Consider the following 27620-nt stretch of genomic DNA (forward strand, 5'->3'; position numbering starts at 1 on the left):
ATGCAGAAGAACTTGAAGATGTCAACCACCGGTTTAATGTCACACACACAACCTGTTATTATATTATGACACAGAATACAGTAAAAGATAAGAGGGCTCAAATTTAAGTACTTAATCTTACATGGTAACAAAAACACTCCTGCTGTCCGTCCACTTTTTATATCCAGGAATGAGGCAATATGAAAGATCCTTTATTCGTGTACACACAAAACTAAGCTTGCCTGCTTTTCAATTATTATTTTTTTGCGACAGAGCTTTATTTTGCCCATTCCTTATAATTCCTGTATCAAGTAAGAATGTACTGAAGACAACAAAGGGTGTAATGTTAGTCATAAACAAGTTTGTACATCCTCCCAGGTCCCGTCCCCATTGAGTGCCATCTTATAAATGTTCTGAAATGTTTGTCTAATCTTAATTAAGCACACATGATTTGTCAGTGCATACACGTACACACTGAATAAAGAAATCCCTCAAATTTCCATTGTGTATTGGGTATTCTGTACAGTGTTTTTTCTTTATGTGGTTGCATAACAAGTCATATTTTCCACTGGGGAAAATGCATCATGTTGTGACACCTCTTCCATAAATGACAGCACAGCCTGTCATTGTCTTGATGCACCTTGGCGCCTCATATCAGATTGAAAACCAACACTGGAAGATTTACTTCACCTGACAGGTATGATGTGTTGTGCGACATGGTTTGAAGCGTGAAGTGCTACATTGTGTCATATTGTAATGTGAAAAGTAAACAAAGACAACATACCACCTTAAGGCTTTGCTATTGCTGGCATAATTTCATATCTTGTGTGCTCTCTTAGGTGGAGTACAATATTAAGAAAGCCTGACTGTGTTTATCTGTAGTATGTCTTCTATCATAGAGCCCTGTTTTTGGTAAAAGTGCTTTTAATGTTTTTGCTCCCTCATCTTGGTCTGAGCTTCAAGGTCACACGAAACTGGATTGTTTAAATCGATTGGAGGATTTTAAAACTAGGATAAGGGATCATCTGATCAGCTTGTGCACATGTTTTAGACCTTAACACTGCTAATTCATAAATTGATGTAATAGTTATTTGTTGCTATATGTTTTGTCAATGTTTGTATTTGTCCTTTTAATTGACCTTTTAATTGTGTCTCCCTCAAGAAAAGACTGTGTATAACTCTCAAAGCTATGCCAGAGTGTGGACGTTCCCTTCACAAGAGTTTCCTTTTCTCTAAGAACGCAAGATTTCCGAAGATCCAGGCTCTGCCATCAGCTAGTTAACATTCGAGGGGTGGACATCGAGGTGGTGCCAACCCACAAATATCCAGGTGTACACATGGACAACAAGTTGGACTGACCCCTAACACAAATACACTCTCCAGGAAGGGGCAAAGCCGCCTCTTTTTCTTAAGGAGGCTCAGATCCTTAGACATCTGCATTAAGATGCTGCAGATGTTTTATCAGTTAGTGGTGGCAAGTGTGTTATTCTATGCTGCAGTCTGCTGGGGAAGCAGTAAAAAACACAAGGATGCGAGGCGACTGGACAAACTACTGAAAAGAGCTGGCACTGTGATTGGAACCAGGTTGGACTCACTGGAGACTGTGATGGAGAGATCATGCACACAGAAGAAGCTAGAGGCCATTCTAAATTACACAGATCATCCACTTCACAACTTCTGACAACTGACCAGAGAAACAGCAGCAGTAGACGGCTCATCTCTCTGCGCTGCAGGACTGAGATACAGAAAATCATTCATCCCTGCAGACATTATGCTTCATAACTCTCTAGCCAATGGGAGATGAGCTTACAGACACCTGAATTACTTGTTTTATGTGATTTTTATAATTTTATCTGCCAGACACCTGAATTTCTTCCTTTGGGGATTAATAAAGTGCATTCTATTCTATTCTATTCTATTCTATTCTATTCTATTGTATTGTATTGTATTGTATTGTATTCTAGTGGAAGCTCAGTTAGCTTAGGAGCAAGCTTACTACATTTCCCACAATCCCTTTCTCCTCTCACTTGTCTCAGCGTTGCCTAGCGACGACGTCCTTCGCTCAGTCTTGAAGATAACTTTACTCGGAGGCAAGAGCACGGTCACTTTTTGTTTTTAAGACAAAGCATTTATTTAGACAACTGTTTAGCTGCTTTTTAGTCCCGTGTTACACAGTTTCAGCCCTGAAATTATGAAGGAAGCGACAGTTCAACAGTTGTCCCCGGCGTCGCCTAGCTGCAGCCCCCCAGGGTCCCTCAGTGACGCTGCGTCAGCTCAGGCTCCAGGGTGTGATGAGCAAGAAGAACACGGCGACATGGAGGTAAGAAGTATTAAACTTGAATTGTGTAAACTTTCTAAGATAGGCGTACTTTCTACAACTTAAATTATTTGTTTCAGTTAATTTTATTTTTGGCTTTTTTTTCATTGTGTTTTATCAACGAAGTGTAGTAAAAATGGGGCAAAGTGACTTCATCGTAATTTAGCAGGTTAAATAAACCTCCACATTTGTTCCATTACGCAACAGGTAAAGCAAGTAACCTTGTGCCAGAGGTCTGGGACTGTAAAACAACACAGAAAGGTCAAATAGTTGGTTATTTGCAATTTTAGGTAGACGCATTGAGAGCAACTAGAGCTATGTGCATGTCTTTTTAGCATCATAGGTGTTCTGCATGACTTTGTGCGTGTGTGCTTTTAGGGACAGGAAGCTGTGAACACTGCTTTTAATGGTCTCTTAATGCAGGGGTTCCCAAACTTTTCAGCCCGCGACCCCCAAAATATAGAAGACTCGTGACTCCCACTGTCCCTCAAAGTGATTTAATGTGGCTTCATTTAGCTGGTCTGCAGAAAATGACTCTACCTATATGAGCATGTGTCTGTGTTTCCTGTGCTGTTATGAATTAACCTACTGCTACTGATGCTTTTGATAATTAACTGGTCACAAACCCTAAACTTAGGAGTTATCAGGCAAAAAGAAAGGCAGAATTTTTTTTTTTTCTATTTTCAAGGTTTTATTTCAAGTTTAGCTACTATTTTTGTAGATATTCTTTACTATAATGGGTAAAATGTACTATTTTTAGATCAATTACAAAAAACAAACATTCTGGAAGACATCTCATGACCCCCCATTTGTGTCTCGCAACCCCCACTTTGGGAACCCTTGTCTTAATGAACTGCTTTGTAATTGCAGGGATGCTTATAGTTTCACCTCTTTTAATTCCACGAGGGTGATGAATGCAAGCAGTACTGTACTCACATTCATTTTGATTTCTTTTCTTTGTTCACAGAAGGAAGGTGTTTTAACTGCTGAGGTGGTCTCCAGCTATATTTCCAACCTCAGCCGCTCCAGCACAGGGCACCACTCATACCACTACCTCTCTTTACCTGTAAGACACTTCCTTTCATTTGTGTCTGACATAATATGACATTAAGTGTGTTAACCACAAGAAACCACCACCAAATCTGTCGTGTTCAAACTCTGTCATGCTGTTTTTATTCTTATTTTGAAATCTTTTCATTGAACTTTTTCAAAATTAGGTGACACATCACAACATGTATCAAGCACAAGATCAACAAACAACACAACTTGACAAGAAAGAAAAATAAAGGGGGAGGGGGGCGGGTTGTCATACTGTTTTTATGGCAGCAATTTTCTTTGAGTTGAAACTTTGAGGCAATTTTAATTTAACCAGTTTTGTTTTTTTTCACTTTTAGAAACACAATCTGAGTGACATCTCTGTTTTATGCAACTATGTGTATCTTCAAAAGCTGGAGCTGCAACACAACAAAATTAAAGGCGAGTGTTTGCTTATTATTTAAGCACCTTTACAGCTGTTACTTGTACAGCAAAGATACAGCAAGATACGTTTTATTCACAGTGTTTTACCCCTCTGTTGCAGTTATTTATCTATGCTGACTTTTCTCATTGGCCAGATTTATCCTGCGTGAGTCACATGCCCTACCTCGTCATCCTGGATGCCTCTCACAATGAAATCCCCAACTTTTTTGGATTCCAGCCTCCCAAGAATCTTAAGGTAAAACAGGACCTTGAACTGACAGAATAGGACCATATTTGATTGTTGGCTTGGGCTCCAATTTCTCATGATATTCCCTTAAGAAAGGCCCTGGATTTCCATAGCCCATCTGTAGTCCTTTGAATACGCTTACAAGGCATTAGCTGCCCTTGAATGACAGTGAACTTTAGTAAATTGAAAATTCTTTCCCGTACTCTATGGATTTAGAGTTTTTTCAGGCTTTGATGACCTTGGGTTATATAGTGTGCTTTGTTTTTTTCAGGAAGTCAATTTCTCCCACAACCGTATGACAAAAATGAAGGATTTGTCAGCCTATTCATCTCTTAGTAAACTGGATCTGGACTGTATCCTTACAGAGAGACATCTGCAGTTATCTGTAGGCACATACAAGTACACTCTTTATTTGCCTTTGCTTTCTTTCCCTGTCAGGCACTCAGTAACAAATGTTCTGTTATATTGAATCTGTCTCTTACGTAGGGCAGGGTGATAATCCGATAATGATAATTATCAACATAATTTTTCTCAATATAAATATATCAAATTTTCAATCAAAATTTGATATATCTAAACATGTAGTTACACCCCCCAACCACTGGAAAGGGGGAGGCGAAAGACGGCATTGAACAGCTAATAATGTCGCAGGGTAAGAGGTAGGCAAGTTAAAAGACGTTTGGAGCGGAATGTAAACACAGCTGAACGAGCGACACTGAAGAAAACTTAAAATTAAAGACTGTATGAATAATGACATAGTATCCATGACGTCACCAAGCGGCAACCTCCGGTCTAAAAATATGAGTCAATGCGGAAGTGTTAAAAGCTGCAGTTCATCGAGGATCCGCTTGAGGCTGGCTCCGGAAGTACCGGAAGTCACATACACATGAATGGGGAAAAGACGATCTTTGCAGCATTAATAAACATGTTTACAGCCTGGTACAAAAGATGAGTGTAGTCTGAATAGCTAATTTCTCGATGTCCTCTCACTGTGAGGGGGCTGAATTTTTTTCTAACGCAGCAATTTGGAAGATATTGAGATTACTAGTCTTCCAATGAGAGGCACAGCTGACTGTGGGAACACTGCAGCTGTTGGCTAGGAGGCTCAAAGCCCGCCTCTTTACGTCACAGTGGCTCGGCAGAAGCAATATGGCTGCCTCTGCCGATTGGCTTCGAAACAGCGTTCAGAAACAGATGGGTGACGTCATGGATACTACATCCACATTTTATACAGTCTATGGACGTCACCCATCTGTTCCTGAGCACTATTTTTAAGCCAATCGATGGTGGCAGCCATGTTGGAAATGCAGAACTCAACCATGCATAGTGTGACGTAAAGAGGTGGAGTTTGAGCCTCCTAGCCAACAGCTTTGTGCTCCCATCCGGGAGTCAAGTCAGTCATGTCGTTATTTGGGCAAAAACTGGTAATCTTAACATCTTCTGAACCATCTCGTTACAAAGTAATTCACCCCCCGTACAGTGTGTGCCGATAGAGAGATTAGCTTCGTAGGGCCAAGCCGTTTTTTGAACCAGGCTGTAAACATGTTTATTAATGCTGCAAAGATCGTCTTTTTTGAATTGGTGTCTATGTGGTTTCCGGTGTTTCTGCAGCCGGCCTCAAGAGGATTCTCGATGAATTGCAGTTTATAACACTTCCGCATGGGCTTCATATTTTGAGACCAGAGGTTGCCGCTTGCTTAAAACCTAGTATACCTGATGCGTTCACTGCACTGTGGGAACAATATCACTCTGCCCGTAACCCTTAGTAACCTTACAGGGGAGAGCACTACTCAAAACAATACTCTACTAAACTGACGAACAGTATACAATTTCATATACTATTTTTGTGGTAAATTTAAACAAGATCATGCAAATTATCTGAGAAAAATAAGAATCTACAAACTAAAATTTCACGAAAATCTGATTTACACAAAAGACCTGCTTCCTGTTAGCATTGTATAAAATGAGAGATTCAAGAAGCTTATCAGAGATCTAAATGCAGATACAAGCTAACAAACCGTCTCCAATTTTCACTCAGGACCAAAAGTCTGCCTTTAAATGGAAATGAAATAAAGATTTGATATTTATCGGGATGATTATCAATATCGACTGATATGAAAAATTTTATCATGATAACATATTTTCCAAAATCGCCCTGCTCTACTCTTGTGTATTATTCTTAACATGCCTGTTCTCAGACAATCTTTTCAGTGAGATCGTCGGTCTTGAGCAATGTTGCAAGCTCACCAATCTCAGCCTTGCACACAACAAGATCTCAAGGATCAGTGGTCTGGACACTCTGCCTCTCACACACCTCTGCCTGGTAAGTTTGAAGGACACAGACATCTTATACATTTATTGGCTCGGGTTGAGTTTTATCTTTTTATATTTTGTCTTGTATCTAAACACACACAGCGGGTCCTCTATAGAAGTTGCTCTTTCGTGTTGCGAGTATTCTACCTATCAAAAAATAAGTATCACCTATTTCATTTTGTCTCACTATTCTCTCCCTTCTGTCTTTCTCTTTATGTCTCTGTTTTTGGCTGCCTTTTTACAATCAGTAAAACCTTGGCCCCCTGTTCGAGAATCGCCATATGGTCCAACAGCAGGCCTTCTCTCTCCCTTTCCCTCTTTTTTTTTGTGTGTGCACATGCGTATTCTGTCCTTTATCAGTGTTTCTTCATTGTCAGCAGCCATCGGTCTGGCCACGGCTGCCCCTGTCTGTAGATTTGCTTTGGGACCAGCTGCTGCTGTTTGAGTGAGCCTGGACCAATTACAGCACATGCACATGCACACACTCACACATACCTTGTCCATCCAGCATCCATCTCATCCGTCCCTGACCCCTCTTCCACACATGCGGCCTCCCTAAACAGCACAGCCCTGTCAGCCAGCCTGTTTCACAGCCCATCACAGCATCGACCCGGAGCTTCAGGAGACCGGCATAGTAACCTGCGCCCGCTGACAGCAGCCCTCTGCCAGGCAGCATGCTTGGCAAGAGGAGGCTGAGGTTTGGCCAGACAGATAGATAACAACTTTAGTCAGAGGAATGGAGTGAGAGGCAGGCTGGGGACCCTGACAAGAGAGGAATACCCCGGTCTGGTTCTGAAGTCGGTTAACCTGCTGCGCTAGTACCTCGCCAGCTGGTTGGCTGTCAGTCCTCACCTGTCAGGATTTAGCAGAAAGAGGCAGAGCTGCCACTCAACCCAGCACTGAGGAGGAAAGAGTCAGATACCCTGCAGAGCGACCGTAGCTCGTCCTCAATATTTATTAGTGAGAATCACTGACTGTATGTTAAGTAGAACGGTGGGTTAGAAACCCCCAATGTATGCATGAATATTCATGAAAATCACGTACTTGTCTCTTAAAAAGTGTCCTCTACCCTCTCTGTGTCCAGAGGGAGAACCAGCTGGAGACGATTGAAGGGTTGGAGAGTCAGAAGAGTCTGCAGGTTCTTGACCTGTCTGTGAACCGCATCACTAGTCTGTCTGGCCTCCAGAATCTCCACCTGCTGGGCTCTATCAATGTGGAGAAAAACCTGGTATTGATCTGAGACAACCTTCAGAAAGAATTAGCTAACCACACAAATATGCCAGGATGAGTTTTACATGCAATGAAGCGTATTTATGATTCAAATTTTGTTTCAGATTAGTGAAATTCAGGAGTGTAAACACTTACATGACCTTTTCCTTCTGAGAGATCTCAACCTGCTGGGAAACCCTGTTCAGGTAAACAAACATTGATCCAATCTCAGTGTTTTCTCAACAATCAATCGAGTATCGGGTATCGACTAATTGATTGTTAAGAACTTACTCGAGCACATTTTTTTGTTTGTTACTTTATATCACGTAGAACAAACATCACGTGGTCTCATATTTCGTTCAGCTATCAGGGAGGTGTTTTAAGTTTAAAGCATGTTTTGATGTGAATCAGCTGATTAAGGTGTTGCGCAGACACTCAGCTGAGGGATGCGGCTGAGTGACAGGTCTCCACGAGCGCTTTTTTTCTCCGCCGCCGGACTGATTATGACCCGGTTGCGCTCCCGGCTGACACATGACCGTGTTCACATGCTTATTTTTCTCAATAAAAACGAGTAGACAGAAAACTAGACACTGAGTCTTGAATATGTTTCTGTTCAGTTCTCTTGTTGAAGTCTGAGCCTTCACTTGTATGACTGTATGTCCACAGAGACTATGAGCCTGCTCCACATGTTGATATTCAGCGTGTTAAACTTTTCGAACACCTCAATGCGATCCGTAGCTATTTAATATCATCAGTTTTATATGCATTGTGTCGTGAAAGAAAATTTGATTCACGGGAAAAAATGCATTTGGCATTGTTTTTGACATGGAAACTGTTAATTTTTTATTTTTTTATGATGAATCGATAATTGATTGTTAACATTTCCAAAGATCGATCAAGGAAAACACTTCAAATGTACATCCCAAATGACAACATTAATCAAATGTGCAGAAACACTGTTAAAAACACAAATACAGCTTTTGAATATTCATCATTATGTTTTCTCTAAACATCCTATGTGACTGTTTTTGGCAGGAGCAACCAGATTACAGACTGGCAGTTGTCTTCCTCCTTCAACACTTGACTCTGCTGGACCAAGAGAAAGTCACCGTGGAAGAAAAAGTAAATACTGCAGATACATGTCTAAACATGCCTTCCCTTTATGTTTAATCAGGATACTACATCAACCTTTTCTCTATAAAGCTAGAAAGAATAGACACGGCTAATTATGATGTCATATTTCCTGGATGAAGGGTAACTAGATTCACTCATTTTAAATCTCAGGTTTATTCAGTGAACAAGTATGACCCTCCTTTGGAAGTGGTGGCAGCCAGGGACCACATGACACATCTGGTGTATCAGCTGATGCAGCCCCAGGTGCTTTATGACAGGTTGGTGCCAAACTACCATATTATAAATAATACACGTACATAATAAAATGTTAATAGATATAAATGGAGACAAAACAACTCATAACATCAATCCACAAGACAGGTACTTTTTAAGAATCAAATGTTTTTTTTATCTGCAGTGTTTTCTGTATCTTGCATTATCTACTCCACAAAAGATGAAGACTGGTTCTTGCATCAGCATTTTTTTAAAACATCTGACATCAGCAAATAAAATATTGACGCTACAGTCGATCATAACATTCTCCTCTGTGCTTTGTGAATCGTCTTAGTACATCCATATAGCCAGTAGGGCTTTAGTATATTAGCTGTAAGGCTGTCTGCAGAGGTTTGCACTTTTTCTCTTAGTTTCAAGTCCTGCTTATCATACCTGCAAAGTTTAAGTGTGTTAAACCTTGTTATGTATCTGTGTGTCTCGATGCAGCACTTTGTGCTGTGCGGACTCCCCATACCCCATGCTGGTTCTTACTGGGCCCCAAGGCTGTGGAAAGAGAGAGTTGGCTCACAGGCTGTGTCAGGAATTCAGTGAATACTTTGCTTACGGGTCAGTCTCAGACTTTTATACACACACTGTCACATGCTGAGAAGGTGTCCTTTAATAAAACCTACATGGTACCAGAATAAGTTACTAATCCCAGTTAATTAGACCAGGGGTTCCCAAACCTTTTAGCCTGCGACCACCCAAAATAAAGGTGCCAAAGACTCGCAACCCCCACTGTCCCTCCAAGAGACTAAATTTTGCTTCATACTTCATTTAGCCGGTCTGCAGAAAATTAGTGTTTCCTTGTGCTGTTATGAATGAACCTGCTGCTCCTGATGCTAACTGTTAATGAACCCTAACGCTCACCTGAAGAGTCATTCGGCAACATAGAAAGGCAGAAAATAACGAAACTTTTTATTTCAAATTTAACTATTACTTTTGTCTATTTTTACAATAATGGGTAAAATGCTATTTTAGATTACTTTAAAAAAATGAAAACTCTTGAAGACATCTTGCAACCCGCTGTTACTCCCAATTTACACAGGATGCGCAGCGTCCCGTTACGGCTGCGCCTCATATGTCGCAGCCAATATGTTCCAATTCTAGTCAATGCTCATGTGTAAACAGGGCGCGCTGCAGCACGTCTCAGCTCCGTCTCGGAAGCGTGCCCCTGCGCCGCCCCGCCAGAGATAAGCTTCGAGTCTATTTCCAACAGAGCCTGCGCTCAGCATGTGTCATCTGCGCAGAAAAGAACAACCTGGACAGGAAGTCAGGCACAAGGATCGTATGCAACATCCGCCGATTTCAAAATAACACATCATATATGGACTCCCGACCGTTTAAAGATCAATTAGATCAGAAATACTCATTGATTGTGGATGTAAGCTACAAACAGCCACAGATCAGTGATCCATGTCAACTACAACAGGACTTAAAGATGATAACTGTGTCAGAAGGTAACAGGGCAACTAAATAAAGCCCAATTGTTAATATTAAACTCATCTAAACCAGCAAAATCAAAACTTTATAGTTATGCAGCATACTCAGCAATGATTAAAGCACGAAAGTAATGGAATACTATCCAAATGAGCAGAAATTCAACCACAGAAAGGCTCTGTGACCTGTTGTTTGTATGTAGTTCTCTCTATGCTGGATCCAGCTGATCCTGGCAGCTCTGAGCTGGTGCTATGCTCCAAACACGTGTCCTGTGTAGCGGGGCGCAAGCCGTCAGACGGAGCAAACCGCACCCTGTGTAAATTGGGGGTCAGTGTCTCGCAACCCCTTACTTTGGGAACCCCTGAATTACACTGTAAATGCACATTACAGAAATGTTGAATGTTGAGGTAATTAATCAGCTATAACCATGTTACTGGGATGTGAAACAAATTATGTTAATGCATAAGGTAAAGCTTCCATAATGCATCTTGTGTAAAGACTAAATACCAGGAACTTTTAATATGTTGATGCACGAGGTACTAAAATAAAGGTTAAACATATTGATAAAAAAGATCATCTGTGAATACGTTAAAGTAAAAGTCAGGTATTTTCACATCTATCTTACTACGACACTCACATCCGTGCCGTATATTAACACAGTTTCTAGCTGCAGTAATCATTCCTCTTGTCCGCACTGCTCGTCAACAGATCCCTCGTGTAATAAAAGAGGGACAAAAATTCAAACTTGTCTTCCCTTGCCAAAATCAATGTTTCAGTGTAGCCAAAGCCCATATGAGACTTCAGCAGTCCGACTTAGCCAAAGCAAGTTGTTGGAGTCCATGTCTTGCTTGTCACGTGTGGAATTATTGCCGGTGTTTGTCCTCGCAGTCCTGCCAACAGGACTTATCCCTCTGCTGCTTGTTGGGAAGGCAACTTTGGAAGATACCCAGTCAGTTTGTCGAACTCAGACTGCTGAAGCCACATATAAGCTTTGGCTTAACTTCAGGATGCATTTATCAACGGAGTGAGGATTGTAGATTTTTGTCGCTTATTCCTTGTTGTATGATCCAGGCACAAGGGGAAGATTCATAAAGAGGAAGAGCAGTTTTAACAAGCAACAACTCTTCCAACATGCAATGCATTCAGCATGAGTATGATATGAAAAGAATGACTCATTCTTTAAATTTGGGGTCAAAATTCTGCTGCAGTAAAACATATACTTAGCGGTAATGACATGTCCCTGGCTTTCATCTGGTGGATGGATTTATTGTCTGAAGCTTTCCAGAAATCCAGGGATTTTGTCACAGCTCATAACCCCCCACTGGCCTTTTTAGTGGTTGTATGTCTGAGATTATTCACAGACATAGACCTCATAAAATATAAGATAAGATATAAGATAAGATATACTTTATTGATCCCCCATGGGGGGAAATTCTTTTGTTACAGCAGCTTACAACACGGGACAGGGGAACACAACAATATACTTACATAATTAAAAATATAATCACAATAATAAGAGTAATAAGGCTAAACATGCGACATGAACTCTTCAGACTGACTCTATTCTTATTGTGTGTATTTGTTGTGCGTTTTTGGTGTGTGTATGACTGTATGTGTTGTGCTTCTATCTGTCTGCCTGTATAGAACTTGTCACACCACAAGGGGGCCCTACTTTGGAGAGGAGAATGAAATCGATTACCATTTTGTGAGCGAGGAGGAATTTCAGAAAATGGTACATATGGTGAGTTGAGTATGTTTAGCAAGTGTCTAAATGAACAACAACTGTGTTTCATCAACATAATAGCATACGATCAGCCTTATAATCCATGCAAAGACATAAATACTAGCTTCACATGAATTATATACAAACTGGGATTCAAATTCAAGATGTGTAACCTTTTAGTACCTTGTGCATCAACATATTAAAAGTTCCTGGTATTTACCCCCACTTAGTCTCCTCCTAAAGTTGTCACATGTCAGAAAACCAAAAGGAGGCAGACCCAAGTGCAGATAAGTATAAAAAGTTTTAATAAACAAAAGAAGAAAAAAAACTTACTTCAAACAAAAACACTGGTAACACAGGAATCTCAGGAATTACACTTGACATGACATGACACACTACAGATCACAAATCACACACACACACAATGAACCGACACAGAAAGGAGGAAACACTTGGGCTGTTTCCGAAACGGCCTGCTACATTCTACTTACTAAAGTAGTAGGCAGTAGGTATTGCCTACTACATACTGCGTTTGAATTTAGTATGTAGTATGACTGTTCTGTTCGATCTGTCATGCAGCATGCTGAGCCAGACTTTGCTGGATTTCCGGTTTCGGAAAGCGGAAGTAAACAACGGCGAAGCCGATAAATAAAATGCTTATTTAGCATCCATTTATGATTTAAAAAGTTAGGAAGTGGTTTATATGTAATTTGATAACTTTCACAGCACCCAAAAACTGATTTCCTCCCGTCAAAAAATGAGGAAAAAGCAAAAGCAGAACGAGCGCTGTGCATTGTGGGAAACAGTACGCGAGGCAGATTGGTCTGATGCATACTGAGATATTTTCACGAATCAGTAGACATCCGGGGAGTTTTGGCTTACTGCAGATTTTGCTCTTGTTCACATACTACTTACTACATACTGAATTTTGGACATATCAGTACGTACTGCTAGTATAGTAGGCGATTTCGGAAACAGCCCAAGACGATATACACACTGGGTAACGAGTGACGAGACTCAGGTGAGACCAACAAGGCACAGGTGTAGACAATCACAAAGGAGGGAAAACACAGGAAGTAAAACAAGACTTAACACACGGGAAGAAAATGCTACAAAATAAAACAGGAAACACGATCGACAAGAAACACACACAAGGCTCATTAAGAAACACAAGGAACATTTAGGAAATAAAACAGGTAATCGATGACAAAATACAAAAATAAAAGGAAAGCACAAATTAAATGAAAGCAACTCATGACAAAAGAGAAAACTTCTTCTGCAGGTTCAAAATTAAATTCACAAACAGAGCTTTACTTAGATTTATTAACTTTACTCAAGACTTTTAAACTGTCTGTGGATGTCCATATTCACATATCAAATTCCCCAGCACTGTCAGAGTGTAATACATATGTTTGATTATTAATTTAATATTTACTGCACTCATGTCTTGGTTACAGTGTGCTGTCACAAAACTCAAACTTGTTATTGCCACAAATATTAACTGAGGCAGAGAGAGACACAGAGGTGAGGGCTCATGATAACGTAAAGGGCAATAATCAGGTTGATTGACACATCAATAACTATTTTCCAGACCTGGGAATGGCATTGAAAACTGCACAGGTCTATAATGGATCAGCCAAAAATACATACAGTAGGCCTATTCCCTCTGAATTGTCATAAATGAGCTAAATGAAGTGTATATGGTAGTGTTTAATCAGATGTGTGTGCTCTCTTTCTTTATTTTCCAATATTTTTATTTTGGACATTTCATAGCATCAATCATTACACAGTGGTGTGATCCTGTCAACCTGTCAGTTCAGGTCAGGACTAAAAACATGTACTGATCCAGGTGGCTTTGCTGTCTGCTCTTCTCTTTGTCCGTCTGAAACAGATATAAACAGAACGTTCATGAGCTCTGACAAAATGTCTGTATCCTATGATCTGTGTGGCGGAGAGCAGAGAAGAGCAGAGAGACATACGAAGCGTGCAAACAAACAAAATCTGGCACCTTGTTCTCTGTGTGTATGATAGACCACTGCACTTGTCTTTCCTTTACTTACATCAGTTTTATGTATATCAATACTCTGACTGTGGATCAGTCTTTCTCATAAGCTTTGGTGCTTTTGGATACTTAAATAACAGAGATTGTATCGTTTTACAGTGCTTGCAACTGAAAAGTATCAAAGTTTTGATTACCACTGACAAAGGCTCCGAGGGCTGATGAGTTTTGATCAAGTGGCAACCTCTGGTCTAAAAATATGAGTCCAATACGGAAGTGCTAAAAGAAATACCGGAAACCACATACACACCAATTCAGAAAAGCCGATCTTTACAGCAGAAATAAACCTGTTTACAGCCTGGTACAAAAGACGAGTGAAGTCTGGATAGCTAATTTCTCGATCAGCACACACTGTTTTTTCTAATGTGGCGTTTTCGAAGATATTGAGATTACGAGTTTTCCAATGAGAGGCACAGCTGACTTCATTGACAGGCGGGAACACTGTAGCTGTTGGCTAGGAGGCTCAGAGCCCGCCTCTTTACGTCACAATTGCTTGACAGCAGCAGTATGGCTGCCACCGACGATTGGCCTCAAAACAGCGCTCAGAAACAGATGGGTGACGTCAGTCTATGGTTTTGATATTATGTATATGCTTGCTCTGGACAAAACTCCATAAAAATTGCTCTTTCTTAGACAGTTGGCTCTTCTTTTAAATGTATTTATCAACAGGAACTGTATTTAGTCATTCAAACAGTTTGTTCGTATACTTAGAAGTTAAAATCATATAACAAGTAGACAAACAGTTTTCTTTGAGTCACAAAAAAGTGATTGCTGAGGTCGGAGGTCTTGAACACATTTGTTTTCCATCCCCCCGTCAAGCTGCCTGTGATGTAAGAACGGGGCAGGGTGATGGATTGAGGTCTGGGTCATGTAGAGATTTACAAAGGGCAACGCTTTGATGCAGGAATTTATGCCTTTTGTCTACTCCAACAGAGGAAGTGGATCGGGTCAACTTTACAGTCTATCCCTCTTTCTGATTCTTTTTCTATTTCTCTCTTCACCCTCCATTCCTCTTTTACAATGTTGTCTGCTGTTTTGTCCTTTCTTCTCTAACTCCTCGTACTTTAGTGTGTAAGCTGCTCTCTTCCTCTTCACTCCTTTGTGCCTCAGATGTGATTTTCAGTAACTATGCAATCATAACCCTTAATCCCACTTGTGGTTGCTGTTCAAAATTAACCTCAATCAGCACTCCTTGGTACTTATGAGCCTCCTTAGTGTGTTGTAAACACAAAGAACACCTGCTGTGCAATTTTGTCTAAATAGCATCCACCTTCAATAGTTATGCCTCACAAGTATTGTGTTTATAATTGAGTGTCTGAATGCTTGTCAGCGACCTATTTAGGAAGGTTCAGGAGCCCCAAAATAAGGTTGAGGGGAGAGTTTCCTTACTTAGTTATTATATCCTGGGGTCGGTTTGATTGCATTGTGCTCCAAAAAGCAGAGAGAAAATAGTTGAGACCATTTTCTTCAGGCAGAGGTAGATCTTTTGTCTTTTTTTGGCACACTGTTTACTCCCATTGGCTCCAATTGCTGCAATTTCCTTCACAGACCGGTAAACAAACAAATTGATCTCCAAAAATGAAGTTTTCTAAGGTGATGTCATGAGCTGATTTTGCCACAAGCTTTTAGGGGTTTTAAATTATGCTTTACCAATAAAACTGTCCCCAAAAACTAGCAGAAAAAAAGGTCAGAGGTCATGTTCGAGAAGTAACAAAGAGAGAGTTTTTTCATCTTTACCACCCGGTCAAGAGTTCAGTTCACAGGTGGACGTATACCTGTGGTTGTTAATCTTGTCGGAACATGCTGAGGCTGTGCATGTATGTCAAGTCGTATGTCCACTTTTGAAGAAGTTGCCCATTACTGTTGTAACATGATAAGTAGGAGGCAATAAAATGACACCAAAATGTTCTTTCATTGTTTCTCCTCATAACTCTCTTTTAGGGTAAGTTTATCCAGACCGTGCAGTACGGAGGTCACAGGTACGGCCTAACCAGAGACGCCATAGAGGATGTAGCCGGAGAAGGACTTGCCTGCTGTGTGCACATGGAGCTAGAGGTGCGTATGGAAAACTTTAGTGTGTGGGGGATAAAAAGTAGGCCAAAACCATATGTGGTCATTAAAATCTGTTGACTGACACAGAGCAGAGATAGAGGAGCTGCCAGCAACAAAGGAAATACTGTACATGTAGAAGGTAATAAAGTCAATCAATCAATCAATCTCTATTTGTATAACGCCTAATCACAACAAACGTTATCTCAACATGCTTTTACAAACATAGGAGGTCTACACCATACTCTATGTTACTCTAATAGAAGCGCAACATCAAGACAGGGTTAGACTCAGTCTTATCTCATCTTAATCCACTATGAGTAGAGCACTCTGCAGTATTTAGCTATTACAGCAGCAAGGAAAAACTTTCTTTAACAGTTAGAAACCTCGAGCAGAACCAGACTCATGTTAGACAGCCATCTGCCTCGACCGAGTTAGGGTTGGAAAGAGAGAGATGATAGTGATGAGACAGATAGTAGTAGCTGTTGATGCTGGAGTCTGGCATGTCCACAGCAGCAGGCCGCTTACAGCAGCGACTCAGAGGAACCTACGAGACAAGGGAGCTCAGGGACTCCAGAAAGGTCTATGGTTAGTAACTTTAATGGTACAGGGAGAGTTAAAGTAAGTGATGGGGGGGAGAGGGGGGAGATACAATAAGTATAACCTACATTTTACTATAAGTCAGAAACACATTCAGTAAATTGAAAATCCAGACTGATGATGACTACATAACGCAAGGCTTTCCTGAAATAGCATATTGCAGCATCATGCATGTCGCTGCTGTTGTGCTGAAACTTTGTATTTCCAAACGGCTTTTCAGGAAATTCAAAAATGTATGCTTTTTTAATAACAAAACACTGAATGGGATTAATTCACAAGCTTTTCATTGGCGGAATTTTTATAATGCCCACTGACCTGCACCAACCCGGGACTTCCACCAGATCCGGTCTGTGCTCTCTCCTACGCCAACACCCACTGGTTGAGTTTTCAGAACGCAGAACAGAGCAGGACCGCTGGACAGCTGGAGTCATGTGGCTGAGGTTTTCCCGCTGTAATTACTGCATCAATGAATATTCGAATCACCTCGCCATCCATGTTGTCTTTATTGGCCTCTGAAAACCTCTGACCTGTTGACTCCAGACCTGGCTCCGCTCATCATGACAGTTTGTTGTCGTAGTTAAATGAAAAAAGATCTGGCGATCTTTTTACTCTGAAAATTAACCAGATTTTAAAATTTTGTTTTGGTGCTCTTTGCTTCCTGTCCCGCTCTATCTCCCCTGGTGAGATTTACGCATCATGCTCTGGCATCCGACAAAAAACAGAAGTCTTGTGTATGTAATCAGGAGGGCTCCGATGTGACAGATCAGAGACGCAGCTGGAACGTAACGGAGTGGATCCAGTGGAAGTTAACTCATTGACTAGAATTGAACTGGACTGGACATGTATCAGGTGGAATTTGGCCGTAAGGGTGACCAAAAACATACATTTTAAAATAAATAAATGATTAAATATGGAGAAACAAGGTTTCTGCCTTACAGTCACAATATATTGCAATGTCTCACATTTATACAGTTATTACCATTAATATTTAATAATTTATAAATGTTGAGGAACATATTACATCACTTCTACAATCCTACAACAATTCTACAGTTTCAATTAGCAGAAGCTTTTGTAAAAAGGGACATACCTCTGAGAGTGAGTACAACACAAGCAAAGATATAGACAGATGGGATACAACATAATTAAGAACCACAAACAGCTTCATGTGATCAGACCCAGGTGCTGCCATGCAGTGCTAGAGGCGATGCAGAGGGTGTTTCTTTAGGTTAAAACTTAAAAATATCCTTACATGTCCAAACAAATGGTTAAGTGTGTTGTAATCGATGCAGGAATTCTGTTTATGCATTGCTAATGAAAGCTAAAAGGAGCCTAATTGAAGTAAAATGATTTTTATTTGACAAAACTATTTGAAGTGAATTGAACTTGATTTCTCTCTTCTATTCCATCGACCATCTCCTCAACCAAACTCTTGAAAAGTCTGGATATACATCTCCCATGATTCCACAGGAAATCATGTTTTCTCTTTTTAAACTGTTACACAAAGCAGCCGCAGACTGTATCTGTTTTGTTTTTGCTCGACTGACATCAAGGTATTGCAAACAATTTCTATCCAACCCATGGGGCAGAGATTGAAGTTTCTCTGCATCAATAGTGTGTTTCGTAGAAATGAAAAGTACCAAGAAGCGTTTCTATAATTCAGGACAGTCAGCGTGGAATCACACTGTATGGAATACTAAATTGCCTATACAAGCTTGTGTGTTTGGGAGGTGTGCTGTGAGTTGCCACATAATCATTTTCAATTTGTAAGTCTCTACAGCACAGTGTGGATCCCCTCAGAGAGCATTTGAAGGTATCATAAACATTATTTTAAGAAAACTACACTGTCTATCATTACAGGGTGTGTTCAGTCTGAAGAACAGCTACTTTGAGCCTCGGTACATACTCTTCATCCCCACCAAGGTGGAGAAGTACATGGACCAGCTGAAAGGCCGCAATCTCTATTCCCAAGAACAGATTGATAATGCAGTGGCACGTATAGAGCTCTATGCCAATACCAACAGGCAGAGGCCAGGCTTCTTTGACAATGTTATCCCCAGCGGTAAGACATGGAAACACTTTGTGCTTGAAGTGTTAAGTGTAATGAAATGGAATGTTTTCATTCATGTTGTTTGATGTTGTACTTGTTAATTTAAGTGTGTGCTACAGAGGATAAAAATGGTAATTTAAAATCCTCTAGCAGCTAATCAAATCAATCCCACTATTAGTCAGTTAGAGTTTAATTGCAGTACAAAGTGTTATTACAAATATCTACTATTAATTCTCTACAAAAATCTATTTCTAGCCAAGAAAATATTTACATCATTCCCCCCGGGTGACATTCTTTTCTCTCAGTACTTATTCAACCTTTGGATGCGATGATAGGGAGAAAGAATTGTAAAAGTCTTTGCTCTGTTCAAAGGCACTTTGTCATTGCAGTGCCTCACAGAGCGAGTAATACCCTTCTGTATCCTGTCTTAGCGCAAGTGTCACTAGTAAAGCCTCAGATAGATTAACACACTTCTCTAAAATCCATACACTACACTTTCAATCCAATTACCACATGTATTAAGGGCACGTAGCCACAGAATAGCTCTGTTTATCATTCCCTCATGAAAGCACTCAGACATGTTCGCTGTTTCCTTAATGAGATGAACATACAGGGGGTGCAGAACCTCATCACTTTTATGCACTGCTAGCTAGCACATCATTACACTAAGGTCATCATCCCCATATCTTTGATTCATTACTGTTTGATGGGAGACGCATTGGCTCCGTTCACAACCACATTTTCTTTTTGTGGGGGCCTTGTGTGTGTGTGTATGTGTGTGTGTGTGTGTGTGTGTGTGTGTGTGTGTGTGTGTGTGTGTGTGTGTGTGTGTGTGTGTGCGTGTGTGTGTGTGTGTGGACTTTGATGTGTGAGTAGATGACTATGAAGAAGCCTTTCAGTCACTGAAGCGGATTGTGAAGGACTACCTGTTGCTGGATGAGCAGGAGGAAGAAGAAAACAACAGAGGATCCCCTGACAACACCTCAGTGGGTGTGTATTTATTTGTTTGCTGGATCAACATTAGCATACTCAAAGGTTGTGAAGCAAGACAAGGTTCAAGATGCAGTCGAGTGTGTCCTGTTTTATTGTTGATTCTTTGTTGATTTAAAGGAGCAATTCACCAGTATTTACAAGGCAGTCAGTTTACTAGAGAGAGAAAAGGGTTTGTTAGAGGTACTGATGTTAAACCCATAGAAATCCATAACTGCTCCTTTTATTTGGTGGCTTATCTTATGAGAAAACTATGGTGGCCCTGAGAGCTTCCACCTGAGAGCTCACAGCTCTGTAACTTAAGAAAACACATGCAAAAAGACAAAACACAAGCAAGTTAAGAAAACATCTTCATTAATTTCACAACACGTGCAGCATTTAGAAAACGTGCTGCATAGACCACAACACAACGGAAGTGTTTCCAGAGGACACTTAAAAGTGATGCACACGTTCGGACACGCTTCTGTTGTCAAATTGATGAAAATGTTTTCTTCGTTTTGCTTGTGTTTTGTCTTTTTGCATGTGTTTTCTTTCTTTCTTTCACAATTCTTTTTATTGATTTTGATATTACAGTGCATGTAAGCTTGACAGTGTAAAAAAAGTAGGTACAAAGAATGTACAAAGAATCTGTGCACAAATGACAGCATTTCAATGCAACATATTACAACAATTTTACTGGCCTATTCACGTCCCTCCCACCCAAATGCATGTGTTTTCTTAAGCTGCAGTGCTGTGAGCTCTTAGGGACAGAGTAGAAAACACCACATGACATGATCTGAACACATGAAAGTTGGTGGATTCCCCCTTTAATGGAGCAGTAAATTGGATTTGTTGGCATCTAAATAAGTAAAAGAAATGTTTCACTCTGTTACGATGTACATGTCTGTGTGCCATAACTATCACATCGCACTTTTCTCCAATAACTTCTCCAATAACTCCTCTCCTGTTCTCAGGTCATATGCCAGAGCAGAAGCCAAGTTCGCCCTTGTCGAGGTCTAGATCAGGCACACTTACATCACACTCTGCCACTGCCCTTGAACCCTCTAACTCATCTTACAGGAACTATTTCACCAAGATTCAGGCAGAGCTCAGCCCTGAGAAGAGCCCCGCTGTGAGTTTCAAAGATGTCATATGAAAAATGTATTGTTCATGAAGCCTGTAAAGGAATGTAAAGTAGACATCTAGACTGAACGAAATGATGACAGAAATAACTCTTAATCTTCCAACAATGTGCTGGTTCTCTTTTTTTCCCCACTGCTATGCATCACCACTCCTCTCTCCTTTAATCATTCTCCACATCAACTTCACTCTCTTGATTTTTCTCCTGCCTGTCTCTCCTTCCTCTCACCCCCCCTTTCCTACGATCTGTGCTTCTCTTCATCTCCCTCCTCTGCAGGAGTTGGCTTCCATCAGGCGGCGAGAGCAGCTGGTGAGAGAGGCTATAGCTGGGAAGAGTCCAGAGGTCTACAGCCAGCTCTTCAAAAGGTTTGTATTAAGCAGCACTCCATGGCACTCTAATGCTTATTTTCAAGTAGACACTCTCTGCAGGGCCAAATTGGTTTAATTGGTGCTCTTGTCCTAACTGCGTTTTGATGGTTTGTTTTGGATGAGTGTTGACCTTGGGGATGAAGTGGCAGGTGCCTAAATTATTAGCATTAAACTGTTTGTTAATATGATGTGCTTCTGAGTGGCACTCTTCTAAAATAAACCCCACTCCAGTTATAAATACACAACATTTATATGAAAAAATGGGGGTGTAGAATTGCTTTTGTAGAGGATTTATACTCAGGGAGAAGAATTTTTGAATTAAGTCTTCTGTTTTTCAGCTCTGCTCAAATAGCACCGTCATCACAGCAGAATCAGGATGCTGGTATCCATTTGAGTGAGGACAGCAGGTAGAGAATACACACACACACCTGTACACACAACACATATACACTTACAGGTGCTTTCCAGTCACAAATACGGCCAGATGCTACCAGAAGTGGATTAAAGAGTCTACGAATGCTATATTTCAGTATGAACATAAGTTGCAGTGTGGATGTGTTCTCTAAATACTGAGTAATAGTGTTCTCAACCATGAGGTACTGCGGTTTAATGGAAAAATAATCTGAATCTAAAGATTAAGGGCTAGAAAGCTGATATTGGATGGGTAGTCTTGCTCTGATGCATTGTTTTCAGAACATATGTTTAATTTATGGAACTCATCCTACCGGTATAAGCCATGTGGGGACTGATATTAACACACATTCGCGCACAGTACAAAAAAAAAAAACCCATACATTTTTGATTAATAAATCCTGCACTCTTAATCTCAGTAAATATGCCCTCTGCACAAATATAGATTGAATCACTCAGACGTTGTCTTGTCATGTATGTGTCTCGCATGCATCAGCACAGACAGCTTTATCTCCCTTGTAAAAATTAGCATCAAATTAACTTAACGGCTCCAACAGGAGAAGACCTGTGAGATACATACAAAACCTCATTTCAAGTGGATTGCATATGCTCCTTCGGTGAAGATAATTTTTAAAGGACCCCTTTAAATGGCCCAAAAGGTGATGATTTTTGCCACTTTTTCTAAAATATCTCACTTCCTATTGACATTTCATCAAGACGCTGAGAGACTTTTTTTTAAGTTTCGGGTGCTGTATATGTGTACCAAAGCTCATCTCTCTAGATTAAACTGCCAGAAGGGGCTATGAAACTAAAGTTTGTTAGGGGTTGCACTTGAGCCAATTTTTCATGCTCATGTCCAAAACCATTAAATACCTATTGCTCACCAGACCTGGCCGCATGCAAATTTTTTGTGAGTTTTCAAGCATGTTAAGGTCCTCAAAAAGCCTGTCAAACAGATAATATAAAAATAATAATAATAATAATAATAATCTTTCTCAATACAATTATGTAGTCTTGCTCTGTTGGCTTGTTTTCAGGACATATGTTTAATTTATGGTACTCATCCTACCAGTATAAGCCATGTGAGGACTGATATTAAAGGGATATTTCAGTTTTTTTGAAGTGGGGTCATATGAGTTACAGTACACTACTGCTCCTGCAAGCCACAATGAGTGCCAGTGAGCTCTTCCCCTTTAATGAGAAAATTCCCAGAGGACCGTGCTCATGCAGTGGAAGAACACCGGTCTGCGAGGTGCGTCCGAAAATCAGTGCCAAAACAAAGGTGGTTTCTGATGGCAAACTGAATAGCTCCAACTTTTTTTTACTGGTGCATGCATTTGCACCGTGATGAGTGCCTGGACCAAATTTTCTCAACTTCAGCGAAATTACGCGAAATAGGAGGCCCCGTCCACAGAGAAAATAGCCTAGCTTTCCTGCCAGTTCTCTGGGAATTTTCTCATTAAAGGGGAAGAGCTCACCGGCACTCATTGTGGCTTGCAGGAGCAATAGTGTACTGTAACTCATACGATTTAGCCCCACTTCAAAAAAACTGAAATATCCCTTTAACACACATTTGTGCACAGTACAAAAAAAGACTCCCATACATTTTTGATTTTTAAATCCTGCACTCTTAATCTCAGTAAGCATGCCCTCTGCACAAATATAGATTGAATCACTCAGACGTTGTCATGTCATGTATGTGTCTCGCATGCATCAGCACAGACAGCTTTATCTCCCTTGTAAAAATTAGCATCAAATTAACTTAATGACTCCAACAGGATAAGACTTGTGAGATACATGCAGACATACTGAGCATGTTCAGTCTAGTTCAATTCACTGCCTTTGGGTTCATGTTCTCAGAATGCAAGTGTCACCAAAACTACAAGTTCTGTCAGCGCTAAGTGAGCGATAAATGCCCCCAGTATCAGATGTTAGCATTACTCACCCTTTCAGTATTTCTATAGATGGTTCCAGGCATCTGTCTACAGCCTTCTTAATAGGGATGTGTCTATACTTGTGAGTGTGTCTCATATAGCAACAGAGGATCCTTTTCTTTCACTCTGATAGGATTGTTGCATGATATTGTGGTTGGGGGATTTCAAGAGTAAATTGACTGACAGCCATGCATACCTGTTTTTTAATGTGATAGCAATAGTCATTGTAGATTAAAGCTACATTATTAATATCCTGTGATGCATTCAAGTTAGCCTACTTTGACAGCTAAACTATTAAATCATATTCTGCTAAATTTCCTCACTGCAAAAGCTCCAAACACACCACTTCTCTGCACACATTTGGCCTTTTCCGTCATAAACTTCTTCCTTTATTTTCTTTACTTGTCTGTCTCCTTTCCCCTCACCCTTCCTGTTCATCTTTCCTTCCATCCTTGTATTCCCTCCTCTTACAAGCAGCTCGGAAGAGTCTCGTGCTAGTTCAGCCTTGTCTGTGCCCAGTTCAGCTGGAGCCTTGTCCGGTATAGTGGAGCCACTCGATATCTCTGTCCTGGGTCAAGCCTTGGAAACACCCAAAGGTTATTGTATCTTTTTTATTGTTATTATAGTTGTCATGTTGGCATTTGTAGTAAGAAATAAAGACTTGATGTTTTAGCTGCTAATAGCTGGGATAAAAAAATAACTAGCTTAAATGCTACTCCAAACTACATACATTTGTAAGTGTTCTTCAGAAATTCATCAATAGTTTTAAAACAATTTTAACAGTCTAAATATAATCAAATTTGTCGTAGAAAGTTCTAAAGATTGTTAGTTGATATATTTTCATCTGTTTTATTTTAAACTGTGATTGTAAGTATTAAAATATCTCCATTTATTACTACATGTCGTTAGGTCCAACTCCTGAAAACCCCACAAACTCAGAACAGCAAGCTTCGGTGTTGTCTCCATATTCTGATAGACGTCCTGGATCCAACGTCAAGGCTGTCCTGCCACCAATCCCCACCGGGCGCAAGACCCCCACTGCATCCAGCGTGGCTCCTTCACCTTCACCTTCACCCAGACCCAGTCCAAACCCAACAGTTGAAGAAAAAGGGGAAGAAGAAGAAGAAAACAGGGAGGGGTAGCTTTAAAAGTTTTGGGGTATCTGAATTGAAAGATAATGTAAATGTTCTAAGTAACAGCTTATTGAAGTTTATGTATCCAAATTATAATATATTCTTGGCCTTGATGTCCAAAATCTGTCTCTGCAAAAGTTAAACAACCAACAGAACACATGTTCATCATTATCTCACCACAGACTGCACAGACTGTGATGTTATAGCCTAACTCATTTTACATTAGACGTCACTGTCAGAACTTGCCTTCTTCCTGTGATCTGTTGCTCTTGTTACAACACGTCTGGATCTTTACTATATGTTATCTGACAAGTGATGGCATTAATGGCCATATATACAGGGACTTCAGTGTAATTATAAGCAAAGCTTTTCCGCTCTGTAGGATGACTGGTGTAACAGCTTTCAGGTGAAGACTGTGTACTCTCTGATAAAGACTATGACACAGATTGTCAAGCGTGTCTTTCAGCCATGAATGATAATAAAGCAGCGTGATGAACAAAATAGCTTTTTTTGTCTTTAAGAAGTATCTGTTCATCTTAATGTCTTTGAAGAATGAGCCACGCATAATGTTTTGTGAATGTTGCTTTCATTTTCTTGACAATGAAGTGTTATTATATTCCCTACTGTTCAGTAATCTCATCAAAAAGGATTTGCCTTCAATCTTAGTCGCTGATCTTTTATGCGAAGCATGGAACTCTTGTCATTGGATGATAAATACATCATTAATCTTTATCTCCTCTGATGGGATTATTTATTCAACTGGAAATGTGCTCATATGGAAGTTGTTGACAGGTATTAAACAGTGAGCCATCGCAAACAAGTTAGTGTGATTTTGTCAGTTTGTGTGTATATGTATATGTGTGTGTGTGTGTGTGTGTGTGTGTGTGTGTTGCATCCCTAGATTTGTGAATTTTAAGCAGCGCTTATTTCTGATTCTTTGCTAAATTAAAATTGTCATCTGTCATAGATGCTCGCGTTGCTTATTTAACAGCCCGTCTGCTTGTAGGTGCATGTGAATGCGCACATACAATATGCATGTTGAGTTTCCTGGGCTGTGTATGTGGATGCAGGGCTTCTACACACCGAAACACACCTGGCCATCCATCACTGTCTGTCTTCCTCTCAGGCAGCAGATGTTGCAACGCTGTCATAATTCTTTGGCAGTTTGAAACCAGACAGTGTCTTCGGGGCCCCTGGGGTCTAACCTACTTACACAGCAGTCTTATACTATAGCCTTTCATGGAGTAACATGTTGTCTTCCTGTGTATTTATTCACACTAGATACAGCTTGGTGCATGATGAGGTGTTCCAAAATCCTTTGAGCCTGTTTCAGGAGAAGTACAAGGTAAATGTGCAACCATACTCTGGTGATACCCACTTCTTACATGCTCACGTTTCTGCTTGTCAAGGTATATTTCATTTGTATGCATCTCTTTCTGTCTTTCTGTCTGCTGTTTGTTGTTCTCAACTGTTAAACTTACGGAATCAACAAACAGCTCTCTCTCTCTCTCTCTCTCTCTCTCTCTCTCTCCCTCTCTCTCTCTCTCTTTCTCTGTCTTCTTTCTTTGCATCATACACAGTTTGATAAACACAGTCCATAAAAACAAAAAGTTTAAACAGCATACAGTATGTGTCTACAAAACTCAACACTCTGCTGAACCACTCGTCTCCCCTCACTTCACCAGCAGCTAAAAAATAAACATGTCACTCTCTTTCATCTAGACATAACTCCACAAGACAGCAGCATTTTTCACCAAAGAGAAAAGCAGAGCACATTTTCTGGGAAATATAAAGACTTGCTTGCATCTAAGATTTATGTGTGCAGGAAAGAGTTGTTATGGGACATATTCAGAGGCACATTATCAATTTTCACCAAGCTCAAGTGGCCAATGTTCCAAATTAAAATTTCATGGTATTTGTTAAACTAAAGCTATGAAAGGAAAAGCACTAATCTTCGTTTTAGTTCCAGAGAGGATGATGTATGAAAAATGCAGAGATGATAAGGAACTACAGAAATCTGGAGCAGCACTACATCAGTTTGACAGACTGAGCGGATACCACCTTTGGTTCTTGTGCTGAACCATATGGTCCTGAAGAGTTATGTTCCTGTGTAGATGAACCGAGAATACAGCGAGACTCAGAGGTTTAAATTGATCAAGGAAATATGTCTACCTGTTGGGGTGCTGGTGGCCTAGCGGTCTAAGCGCCCCACATATAGAGGCTACAGTCCTCGTCGCAGGGGTCACCGGTTCGATTCCTGGCCGGTCGACCATTTCCCTGCATGCTTTCCCCCGCTCTCTACTCCCGATATTTCCTGTCTCTCTTCAGCTGTTGTATCAAATAAAGGCAAAAAGCCCAAAAATATAACTTAAAAAGAAAAAAAAAAAAAAAAGGTATACCCGTTAAAAGAAACTCTGTTTCAACAATTTAGCTTGGAATTTTAAAGTTATACAACACTATATTAACACTACACTAAGCAGGAGTATAGTGTGCCATGTGGTAGAACTCTAAAATGACCCATGCTCTAGTACATGGAACTTCAAAATAACACAATAATCTGCACTACCCAAGCAGTTCCAAAACTCTTGGCCAGCAACCTCCAGAATAACAGAGCGACCCCCCCTGTTCTTTGAGGTGGTTAAATGTTCATAGCAGCTCTCTAGCACTAATGGCCCAATCCAAAATGGACATTACAACAACACAGAAGATCACTATAACCAAACAACTGTAATATTGTTTTATACTAGTTTAAAAAAAGGCTAGAAGCAGAATGTAGGTTATCTTTATGTTTAGACAGTCTGTGTGCGTCTGTGAGTTTCATACTGGCTTCAATC

The 27620-nt window shown here is 40.4% G+C and overlaps 1 protein-coding gene across 8 annotated transcripts in view; it reads left to right on the plus strand.

Annotated features, from left to right (window-relative positions):
- The first annotated feature begins 1999 nt into the window (after positions 1-1999).
- lrguk (leucine-rich repeats and guanylate kinase domain containing) overlaps positions 2000-27620 on the plus strand; it is a 50295-nt gene continuing 24674 nt past the window's right edge. For 2 of the 8 annotated variants that reach the window (XM_034673846.1, XM_034673844.1), the window contains exons 1-19: positions 2008-2299; positions 3264-3362; positions 3691-3772; positions 3910-4010; positions 4273-4354; positions 6200-6324; positions 7399-7542; positions 7649-7729; positions 8559-8645; positions 8808-8914; positions 9357-9476; positions 11994-12090; positions 16073-16186; positions 18641-18842; positions 19707-19820; positions 20774-20931; positions 21217-21305; positions 21647-21715; positions 26068-26131. In XM_034673846.1, the coding sequence (XP_034529737.1) occupies positions 2171-2299; positions 3264-3362; positions 3691-3772; positions 3910-4010; positions 4273-4354; positions 6200-6324; positions 7399-7542; positions 7649-7729; positions 8559-8645; positions 8808-8914; positions 9357-9476; positions 11994-12090; positions 16073-16186; positions 18641-18842; positions 19707-19820; positions 20774-20931; positions 21217-21305; positions 21647-21715; positions 26068-26131 (2064 nt within the window). In that variant the 5' untranslated portion in view covers positions 2008-2170. Of the gene's footprint in view, positions 2300-3263; positions 3363-3690; positions 3773-3909; positions 4011-4272; positions 4355-6199; positions 6325-7398; positions 7543-7648; positions 7730-8558; positions 8646-8807; positions 8915-9356; positions 9477-11993; positions 12091-16072; positions 16187-18640; positions 18843-19706; positions 19821-20773; positions 20932-21216; positions 21306-21646; positions 21716-24127; positions 24250-24562; positions 25607-26067; positions 26132-26366; positions 26501-26749; positions 26780-27620 lie in introns of those variants that run through there. The other 6 variants (XM_034673840.1, XM_034673847.1, XM_034673842.1 and 3 more) reach the window with 6 other exon arrangements.

The sequence above is a fragment of the Notolabrus celidotus genome, chromosome 21 (assembly GCF_009762535.1).
Source record: "Notolabrus celidotus isolate fNotCel1 chromosome 21, fNotCel1.pri, whole genome shotgun sequence".
NCBI lineage: Eukaryota > Metazoa > Chordata > Actinopteri > Labriformes > Labridae > Notolabrus > Notolabrus celidotus.